Consider the following 11,353-nt stretch of genomic DNA (forward strand, 5'->3'; position numbering starts at 1 on the left):
ACTGTTTTAGATGAGAGCTTGCAGGTAAACAGATCACTCTACCCTTCACTGGATCCTGTGCATATGCCAATAAACTGTTATTTGATTTGCCTTAGGCTGTATTATTTCCTTTCATTGTAATCTCTTTCTACAGTATGCCATCAAGATAAGCACAGCAAATGCATTTAAATACACGATAAAGTAGACACCACCAGAGCACAGCTATCACTGACTATGGGTACGTCCCAAATGGCACCCTATTCCCTATATAGTGCACTACTTTTTACCAGAGCTATATGAGCCCTGTTCAAAAGTAGTGCACTATAAAGGGAATAGGGTGCCATTTGGAATGCTGGCTATGTGCTTCCCTGTCCCCTCGGGTGTTTGGTCTGCTGGTATGGATGCTGATAGCGGGGACAAACTACTTCCGTGTGTCTTGTCGTAGAAATATTTGACTAATAATTAATCAACTCAAAAATATCTCTCAAGACACCAGAGCTTGTGAATCCAAGAATTTATTGCATAACAAAGCCACGCTTGCTCCATGGAACAACTGTCTCTCTCTGGCTTAGAGATCTCTTATATACACACAAATGAACAAACATGCGTACATTCCTAACTTATTTTAGTTCTGCACCACCCTTCTTTTTCAACGTCCAGCTGTCACACAATGTCCACTCTAAAAGGTCATGAATGCTTTTTTCTATATGAAGCCTCTCATTCTATCATTCTATTGGCTGCATGGCTTAGGCCCCTTCTTAAAAAAGAACTAATGTAATGCACACTGTTGAGAGCCTCTGTGAAAGAACACATGCATTCATTTAAAACACAGCATATACTACATGTCTATATTCCTTATTTAAGCATGTATCTGGATTATAAAATATCAAACATGTTTATTATATTTTACCTTTGGCATCTCCCCTACATGTGCCTTAATGATACATAAAATAATACCATAGTCTGCCTTTGGGTGGGTCATGTTTGTGGCCATCTTGTACTGGGTCCTGACAGTCATCTTCCTTATCATCTACCTGACCATGGCTTACAACAGGATCCCTCAGGTCCCCTGGACAGTTGTGGTACGACACATACTACGACACATAATACAACAGCACATTATCTGACCAACTTGAAACTTTAGTGATTGGGGTTGTTTATTATATATCTAGTGATTGAATAATTGTGGAAAATTTATGTAACTCAAAAGCAATGGAGTGAACTTCCTGGATGGTTTTGGGGAAGAGAGGATTTTTGTGTGCTCCTGACCATGTCTTTATGAATGTGATCAAATGAAGCCATTCTATAATGTGTACTAGCCTACAGTATCTGAGCCAGCCAGCCAGGAATCCTGTTATTGTCATTCTACAGGGCCTGTTCTTCAACAGTAGTGCTACAGTGATGTATGTGGTGTTCTACAGGATCTGTTCTTCAACAGTAGTGCTACAGTGATGTATGTGGTGTTCTACAGGGCCTGTTCTTCAACAGTAGTGCTACAGTGATGTATGTGGTGTTCTGCAGGGCCTGTTCTTCAACAGTACTGCTACAGTGATGTATGTGGTGTTCTGCAGGGCCTGTTCTTCAACAGTAGTGCTACAGTGATGTATGTGGTGTTCAACAGGGCCTGTTCTTCAACAGTAGTGCTACAGTGATGTATGTGGTGTCCTACAGGGCCTGTTCTTCAACAATAGTGCTACAGTGATGTATGTGATGTTCTACAGGGCCTGTTCTTCAACAGTAGTGCTACAGTGATGTATGTGGTGTTCTACAGGGCCTGTTCTTCAACAGTAGAGCTACAGTGATGTATGTGGTGTTCTACAGGGCCTGTTCTTTAACAGTAGTGCTACAGTGATGTATGTGGTGTTCTACAGGGCCTGTTCTTCAACAGTAGTGCTACAGTGATGTATGTGGTGTTCTGCAGGGCCTGTTCATCAACAGTACTGCTACAGGTATGTATGTGGTGTTCTACAGGGCCTGTTCTTCAACAGTAGTGCTACAGTGATGTATGTGGTGTCCTACAGGGCCTGTTCTTCAACTATAGTGCTACAGTGATGTATGTGATGTTCTACAGGGCCTGTTCTTCAACAGTAGTGCTACAGTGATGTATGTGATGTTCTACAGGGTCTGTTCTTCAACAGTAGTGCTACAGTGATGTATGTGGTGTTCTACAGGGCCTGTTCTTCAACAGTAGTGCTACAGTGATGTATGTGGTGTTCTACAGGGCCTGTACTTCAACAGTAGTGCTACAGTGATGTATGTGGTGTTCTACAGGGCCTGTTCTTCAACAGGAGTGCTACAGTGATGTATGTTGTGTTCTACAGGGACTGTTCTTCAACAGCAGTGCTACAGTGATGAATGTGGTGTTCTACAGGGCTTTTTCTTCAACAGTAGTGCTAGAGTGATGTATGTGGTGTTCTACATGGCCTGTTCTTCAACAGTAGTGCTACAGTGATGTATGTGGTGTTCTACAGGGCCTGTTCTTCAACAGTAGTGCTACAGTGATGTATGTGGTGTTCTACAGGGCCTGTTTTTCAACAGTAGTGCTACAGTGATGTATGTGGTGTTCTACAGGGCCTGTTCTTCAACAGTAGTGCTACAGTGATGTATGTGGTGTTCTACAGGGCCTGTTTTTCAACAGTAGTGCTACAGTGATGTATGTGGTGTTCTACAGGGCCTGTTCTTCAACAATAGTGCTACAGTGATGTATGTGGTGTTCTACAGGGTCTGTTCTTCAACAGTAGTGCTACAGTGATGTATGTGGTGTTCCACAGGGCCTGTTTTTCAACAGCAGTGCTACAGTGATGTATGTGGTGTTCTACAGGGCCTGTTCTTCAACAGTAGTGCTACAGTGATGTATCTGGTGTTCTACAGGGTCTGTTCTTCAACAGTAGTGCTACAGTGATGTACGTGGTGTTCTACGGGGCCTGTTCTTCAACAGTAGTGCTACAGTGATGTATGTGGTGTTCTACGGGGCCTGTTCTTCAACAGTAGTGCTACAGTGATGTATGTGGTGTTCTACAGGGCCTGTTCTTCAACAGTAGTGCTACAGTGATGTATGTGGTGTTCTACGGGGCCTGTTCTTCAACAGTAGTGCTACAGTGATGTATGTGGTGTTCTACGGGGCCTGTTCTTCAACAGTAGTGCTACAGTGATGTATGTGGTGTTCTACAGGGCCTGTTCTTCAACAGTAGTGCTACAGTGATGTATGTGGTGTTCTACAGGGCCTGTTCTTCAACAGGAGTGCTACAGTGATGTATGTGGTCTTCTACAGGGTCGGTTCTTCAACGGTAGTGCTACAGTGATGTATGTGGTGTTCTACAGGGCCTGTTTTTCAACAGTAGTGCTACAGTGATGTATGTGGTGTTCCACAGGGCCTGTTCTTCAACAGTAGTGCTACAGTGATGTATGTGGTGTTCTACAAGGCCTGTTTTTCAATAGTAGTGCTACAGTGATGTATGTGGTGTTCTACAGGGCCTGTTCTTCAACAGTAGTGCTACAGTGATGTATGTGGTGTTCTACAGGGTCTGTTCTTCAACAGTAGTGATACAGTGATGTATGTGGTGTTCTACAGGGCCTGTTCTTCAACAGTAGTGCTACAGTGATGTATGTGGTGTTCTACAGGGTCTGTTCTTCAACAGTAGTGATACAGTTATGTATGTGGTGTTCTACAGGGCCTGTTCTTCATCAGTAGTGCTACAGTGATGTATGTGGTGTTCCACAGGGCCTGTTTTTCAACAGTAGTGCTACAGTGATGTATGTGGTGTTCTACAGGGCCTGTTCTTCAACAGTAGTGCTACAGTGATGTATGTGGTGTTCTACAGGGCCTGTTTTCAACAGTAGTGCTAATGTGATGTATGTGGTGTTTTACAGGGTCTGTTCTTCAAAGGTAGTGCTAAAGTGATGTATGTGGTGTTCTACAGGGCCTGTTCTTCAACAGTAGTGCTACAGTGATGTATGTGGTGTTCTACAGGGCCTGTTCTTCAACAGGAGTGCTACAGTGATGTATGTGGTGTTCTACAGGGTCGGTTCTTCAACGGTAGTGCTACAGTGATGTATGTGGTGTTCTACAGGGCCTGTTCTTCAACAGGAGTGCTACAGTGATGTATGTGGTGTTCTACAGGGTCGGTTCTTCAACGGTAGTGCTACAGTGATGTATGTGGTGTTCTACAGGGCCTGTTTTTCAACAGTAGTGCTACAGTGATGTATGTGGTGTTCCACAGGGCCTGTTCTTCAACAGTAGTGCTACAGTGATGTATGTGGTGTTCTACAAGGCCTGTTTTTCAATAGTAGTGCTACAGTGATGTATGTGGTGTTCTACAGGGCCTGTTCTTCAACAGTAGTGCTACAGTGATGTATGTGGTGTTCTACAGGGTCTGTTCTTCAACAGTAGTGATACAGTGATGTATGTGGTGTTCTACAGGGCCTGTTCTTCAACAGTAGTGCTACAGTGATGTATGTGGTGTTCTACAGGGTCTGTTCTTCAACAGTAGTGATACAGTTATGTATGTGGTGTTCTACAGGGCCTGTTCTTCATCAGTAGTGCTACAGTGATGTATGTGGTGTTCCACAGGGCCTGTTTTTCAACAGTAGTGCTACAGTGATGTATGTGGTGTTCTACAGGGCCTGTTCTTCAACAGTAGTGCTACAGTGATGTATGTGGTGTTCTACAGGGCCTGTTTTCAACAGTAGTGCTAATGTGATGTATGTGGTGTTCTACAGGGTCTGTTCTTCAAAGGTAGTGCTAAAGTGATGTATGTGGTGTTCTACAGGGCCTGTTCTTCAACAGTAGTGCTACAGTTATGTATGTGGTGTTCTAATGGGCCTGTTCTTCAACAGTAGTGCTACAGTGATGTATGTGGTGTTCTACGGGGCCTGTTCTTCAACAGTAGTGCTACAGTGATGTATGTGGTGTTCTACAGGGCCTGTTCTTCAACAGTAGTGCTACAGTGATGTATGTGGTGTTCTACAGGGCCTGTTCTTCAACAGTAGTGCTACAGTGATGTATGTGGTGTTCTACAGGGCCTGTTCTTCAACAGTAGTGCTACAGTGATGTATGTGGTGTTCTACAGGGCTTTTTCTTCAACAGTAGTGCTACAGTGATGTATGTGGTGTTCTACAGGGCCTGTTCTTCAACAGTAGTGCTACAGTGATGTATGTGGTGTTCTACAGGGCCTGTTCTTCAACAGTAGTGCTACAGTGATGTATGTGGTGTTCTACAGGGCCTGTTTTTCAACAGTAGTGCTACAGTGATGTATGTGGTGTTCTACAGGGCCTGTTCTTCAACAGTAGTGCTACAGTGATGTATGTGGTGTTCTACAGGGCCTGTTTTTCAACAGTAGTGCTACAGTGATGTATGTGGTGTTCTACAGGGCCTGTTCTTCAACAGTAGTGCTACAGTGATGTATGTGGTGTTCTACAGGGTCTGTTCTTCAACAGTAGTGATACAGTGATGTATGTGGTGTTCTACAGGGCCTGTTCTTCATCAGTAGTGCTACAGTGATGTATGTGGTGTTCCACAGGGCCTGTTTTTCAACAGTAGTGCTACAGTGATGTATGTGGTGTTCTACAGGGCCTGTTCTTCAACAGTAGTGCTACAGTAATGTATGTGGTGTTCTACAGGGTCTGTTCTTCAACAGTAGTGATACAGTGATGTATGTGGTGTTCTACAGGGCATGTTCTTCATCAGTAGTGCTACAGTGATGTATGTGGTGTTCCACAGGGCCTGTTCTTCAACAGTAGTGCTACAGTGATGTATGTGGTGTTCTACAGGGTCTGTTCTTCAACAGCAGTGATACAGTTATGTATGTGGTGTTCTACAGGGCCTGTTCTTCGTCAGTAGTGCTACAGTGATGTATGTGGTGTTCCACAGGGCCTGTTTTTCAACAGTGTTGCTACAGTGATGTATGTGGTGTTCTACAGGGCCTGTTCTTCAACAGTAGTGCTACAGTGATGTATGTGGTGTTCTACAGGGCCTATTTTCAACAGTAGTGCTAATGTGATGTATGTGGTGTTCTACAGGGTCTGTTCTTCAAAGGTAGTGCTAAAGTGATGTATGTGGTGTTCTACAGGGCCTGTTCTTCAACAGTAGTGCTACAGTGATGTATGTGGTGTTCTACAGGGCCTGTTCTTCAACAATAGTGCTACAGTGATGTATGTGATGTTCTACAGGGCCTGTTCTTCAACAGTAGTCCTACAGTTATGTATGTGGTGTTCTACGGGGCCTGTTCTTCAACAGTAGCGCTACAGTGATGTATGTGGTGTTCTTCGGGGCCTGTTCTTCAACAGTAGTGCTACAGTGATGTATGTGGTGTTCTACAGGGCCTGTTCTTCAACAGTAGTGCTACAGTGATGTATGTGGTGTTCTACAGGGCCTGTTCTTCAACAGTAGTGCTACAGTGATGTATGTGGTGTTCTACAGGGCCTGTTCTTCAACAGTAGTGCTACAGTGATGTATGTGGTGTTCTACAGGGCTTTTTCTTCAACAGTAGTGCTAGAGTGATGTATGTGGTGTTCTACAGGGCCTGTTCTTCAACAGTAGTGCTACAGTGATGTATGTGGTGTTTTACAGGGCCTGTTCTTCAACAGTAGTGCTACAGTGATGTATGTGGTGTTCTACAGGGCCTGTTTTTCAACAGTAGTGCTACAGTGATGTATGTGGTGTTCTACAGGGCCTGTTCTTCAACAGTAGTGCTACAGTGATGTATGTGGTGTTCTACAGGGCCTGTTTTTCAACAGTAGTGCTACAGTGATGTATGTGGTGTTCTACAGGGCCTGTTCTTCAACAGTAGTGCTACAGTGATGTATGTGGTGTTCTACAGGGTCTGTTCTTCAACAGTAGTGATACAGTGATGTATGTGGTGTTCTACAGGGCCTGTTCTTCATCAGTAGTGCTACAGTGATGTATGTGGTGTTCCACAGGGCCTGTTTTTCAACAGTAGTGCTACAGTGATGTATGTGGTGTTCTACAGGGCCTGTTCTTCAACAGTAGTGCTACAGTGATGTATGTGGTGTTCTACAGGGTCTGTTCTTCAACAGTAGTGCTACAGTGATGTATGTGGTGTTCTACAGGGCATGTTCTTCATCAGTAGTGCTACAGTTATGTATGCGGCGTTCCACAGGGCCTGTTCTTCAACAGTAGTGCTACAGTGATGTATGTGGTGTTCTACAGGGTCTGTTCTTCAACAGTAGTGATACAGTGATGTATGTGCTGTTCTACAGGGCCTGTTCTTCATCAGGAGTGCTACAGTGATGTATGTGGTGTTCCACAGGGCCTGTTTTTCAACAGTAGTGCTACAGTGATGTATGTGGTGTTCTACAGGGCCTGTTTTTCAACAGTAGGGCTACAGTGATGTATGTGGTGTTCTACAGGGTCTGTTCTTCAACAGTGGTGATACAGTGATGTATGTGGTGTTCTACAGGGCATGTTCTTCATCAGTAGTGCTACAGTGATGTATGTGGTGTTCCACAGGGCCTGTTCTTCAACAGTAGTGCTACAGTGATGTATGTGGTGTTCTACAGGGCCTGTTCTTCAACAGTAGTGCTACAGTTATGTATGTGGTGTTCTACAGGGCCTGTTCTTCAACAGTAGTGCTACAGTGATGTATGTGGTGTTCTACATGGCTTTTTCTTCAACAGTAGTGCTAGAGTGATGTATGTGGTGTTCTACAGGGCCTGTTCTTCAACAGTAGTGCTACAGTGATGTATGTGGTGTTCCACAGGGCCTGTTCTTCAACAGTAGTGCTACAGTGATGTATGTGGTGTTCTACAGGGCCTGTTTTTCAACAGTAGTGCTACAGTGATGTATGTGGTGTTCTACAGGGCCTGTTCTTCAACAGTAGTGCTACAGTGATGTATGTGGTGTTCTACAGGGCCTGTTTTTCAACAGTAGTGCTACAGTGATGTATGTGGTGTTCTACAGGGCCTGTTCTTCAACAGTAGTGCTACAGTGATGTATGTGGTGTTCTACAGGGCATGTTCTTCATCAGTAGTGCTACAGTGATGTATGTGGTGTTCCACAGGGCCTGTTCTTCAACAGTAGTGCTACAGTGATGTATGTGGTGTTCTACAGGGTCTGTTCTTCAACAGTAGTGATACAGTGATGTATGTGGTGTTCTACAGGGCCTGTTCTTCATCAGTAGTGCTACAGTGATGTATGTGGTGTTCCACAGGGCCTGTTTTTCAACAGTAGTGCTACAGTGATGCATGTGGTGTTCTACAGGGCCTGTTCTTCAACAGTAGTGCTACAGTGATGTATGTGGTGTTCTACAGGGTCTGTTCTTCAACAGTAGTGATACAGTTATGTATGTGGTGTTCTACAGGGCATGTTCTTCATCAGTAGTGCTACAGTGATGTATGTGGTGTTCCACAGGGTCTGTTCTTCAACAGTAGTGCTACAGTGATGTATGTGATGTTCTACAGGGCCTGTTCTTCAACAGTAGTGCTACAGTGATGTATGTGGTGTTCTACAGGGCCTGTTCTTCAACAGTAGTGCTACAGTGATGTATGTGGTGTTCTACAGGGCCTGTTCTTCAACAGTAGTGCTACAGTGATGTATGTGGTGGCAGCAGCAGTGGATGCAGCCTCAATCAGCCATGCTGTTAAAGGGCGCCATAACTACAACTGCTGGGTAGCATCCACGGTAAGAAAACCACCTCAGACCACCCAGACATACATTTAAATCACGCCAACTGTGAAAATATACCACAAATATGACTGAGTATTTATGATCAAAGCGATATTAAAATATACAATATTAAAATGCAAATATATGCCTACAAGTCAGATAAGAGAGGTATGATGCCACTGTGTACCATCCCAATGATATCTATTTGGTCCATTTAAGCCTGCTCTACTCACACCTACTATTGTACTGAATTTCAATGTTTTCATCTGTCTGTTTTTCAGTTCTTTGCCTTCCTGGTCACGCTCTGCTATGCAGGAAGTACGTATATAAGTTTTAAATCGTGGCAATCGAGGGATGAGGAACAATAACCAATCACAAAGGAAAGCTAAAGTATATCCGTTATGGTTCACATGAAGGATCTTGAAAAGTACCGATGGTTAAGTGCAACAACCACTTTCTTCCCTTTGGAATACATTTCTCTTTAATTTTATTTCTGTTCTATTTCTGTTATTTATGAGTTGTGGTGTGTTTCATCTGTTGGAATGACAGTGTCACGATCGTCGGAAGGAGCGGACCAATACGCAGCGCGTGGAGTGAACATGATGACTTTATTTATAAAGCAACCACGTAAAAACAACAAAAGACGATAGTGAAGTCCTAACGTAACAATACACTGAACTTGGAACAATAACCCACAAAACAAAGGTGAAAACTGACAGTTTAAATATGGCTCCCAATCAGAGATAACGAGCCGACAGCTGACACTCGTTACCTCCGATTGGGAGTCATTGACTACAACATACAACACCTAGAAAAACAACCCACAGACCTGCAAACATAGAAAAACACCCAAATCCCCAACAAAACAACATACACTCTAGCTCACATACAAAAGTCCTAGAGCCAGAGTGTCACAGTACCCCCCCCTAAAGGTGCGCACTCCGGGCGCACCAGCATACGCTCTCGGGGAGGGTCTGGGTGGGCGTCTGTCCACGGTGGTGGCTCTGGCCCCGGTCGTGATCCCCACCCCACCACAGTCACAAACTGCTTAGTAGGCAGTACCGGACTAAGGGACAGCACCTGACTAAGGGGGCAGCACCGGACTAAGTGGCAGCACCGGACTAAGGGGCAGCACCCGGACCAAGGGGCAGCACCGGGCTAAGGGGCAGCACCTGACTAAAGGGCAGCACCGGACTGAGGGGCAGATCCTGGCTGGCTGGCTCAGGCGGATCCTGGCTGGACGGCTCTGGCGGATCCTGGCTGGCGGAAGGCTCTGGCTGATCCTGTCTGGCAGAAGGCTCTGGCTGATCCTGTCTGGCAGAAGGCTCTGGCTGATCCTGTCTGGCAGAAGGCTCTGGCTGATCCTGTCTGGCAGAAGGCTCTGGCTGATCCTGTCTGGCAGAAGGCTCTGGCTGATCCTGTCTGGCAGAAGGCTCTGGCTGATCCTGTCTGGCAGAAGGCTCTGGCTGATCCTGTCTGGCGGAAGGCTCTGGCTGATCCTGTCTGGCGGAAGGCTCTGGCTGATCCTGTCTGGCAGAAGGCTCTGGCTGATCCTGTCTGGCGGAAGGCTCTGACGGGCGTTGGGCAGACGGGCAGTTCAGACGGCGTTGGGCAGACGGACAGTTCAGGCCCCGTTGGGCAGACGGGCAGTTCAGACGGCGTTGGGCAGATGGACAGTTCAGACGGCGTTGGGCAGACGGACAGTTCAGGCCCCGTTGGGCAGACGGCAGACTCTGGCCGTCTGAGGCGCATCGTAGGCCTGGTGCGTGGTGCCGGAACAGGAGGTACCGGGCTGAGGACACGCATCTCAGGGCTAGTGCGGAGAGAAGCAACAGGGCTTGCTGGACCCTGGGAACGCACATGACGCCTAGTGCGGGAGCCGGAACAGGGCATGCTGGACCCTGGGGACTCCCATAACGCCTAGTGCGGAGAGCAGGAACAGGCCGGGCGGGGCTGGCGACGCGCACCGTATCCCTGGTGCGAGTGGCCGGAACAGGCCGGGCCGGGCTGGCGAAGCGCACCGTATCCCTGGTGCGTGGAGTAGGAACAGGCCGGGCTGGGCTGGCGACGCGCACCGTATCCCTGGTGCGAGTGGCCGGAACAGGCCGGGCCGGGTTGGCGGCGCACCGTATCCCTGGTGCGAGGAGTAGGAACAGGCCGGGCTGGGCTGGCGACGCGCACCGTATCCCTGGTGCGAGTGGCCGGAACAGGCCGGGCCGGGTTGGCGAAGCGCACCGTATCCCTGGTGCGAGGAGTAGGAACAGGCCGGGCTGGGCTGGCGACGCGCACCGTATCCCTGGTGCGAGTGGCCGGAACAGGCCGGGCCGGGTTGGCGAAGCGCACCGTATCCCTGGTGCGAGGAGTAGGAACAGGCCGGGCTGGGCTGGCGACGCGCACCGTATCCTTAGTGCGAGGGACCGGAACAGGCCGTACCGCACGGGGAACACACACTACTGGCTGCACCACGGGACTAGGAACGGGCCGGACCGAACTGGTTACACACCCCAGTACCTCACGCCGTGCCTCAACACTTTCCTTCCCTGCTTTACCCAGTTGCCCCCCTTGACCTGGTAGCCCACTGAATCCGTCCCTTCTCTGCCTCCGTCAGCCCCCTTAACCTGGCAGCCCTCTGACTCTGCCTTGTGGCAGCCTCCTGCTGCTCCGTCGCCCAAGCCATGTGCCCCCCAAAAAATTTCTTGGGGTTGCCTCTCGTCCTTCCGACGATGATGGCCCTGCTGATGCCGTTGCTCC

General features: G+C 47.4%; 1 protein-coding gene across 1 annotated transcript; it reads left to right on the forward strand.

Annotated features, from left to right (window-relative positions):
* Positions 1 to 213: 213 nt before the first annotated feature.
* LOC123485814 (CKLF-like MARVEL transmembrane domain-containing protein 8) lies at positions 214 to 8,995 on the forward strand. The gene is made up of 5 exons (XM_045216945.1): positions 214 to 217; positions 316 to 410; positions 942 to 1,061; positions 8,498 to 8,617; positions 8,884 to 8,995. The coding sequence occupies exons 1-5, from the start codon at positions 214 to 216 to the stop codon at positions 8,968 to 8,970; spliced, it is 426 nt and encodes a 141-aa protein (XP_045072880.1). The 3' UTR covers positions 8,971 to 8,995.
* The last annotated feature ends 2,358 nt before the right edge of the window (positions 8,996 to 11,353 follow it).

This window comes from Coregonus clupeaformis, unplaced genomic scaffold (assembly GCF_020615455.1).
Source record: "Coregonus clupeaformis isolate EN_2021a unplaced genomic scaffold, ASM2061545v1 scaf0868, whole genome shotgun sequence".
Lineage (NCBI taxonomy): Eukaryota > Metazoa > Chordata > Actinopteri > Salmoniformes > Salmonidae > Coregonus > Coregonus clupeaformis.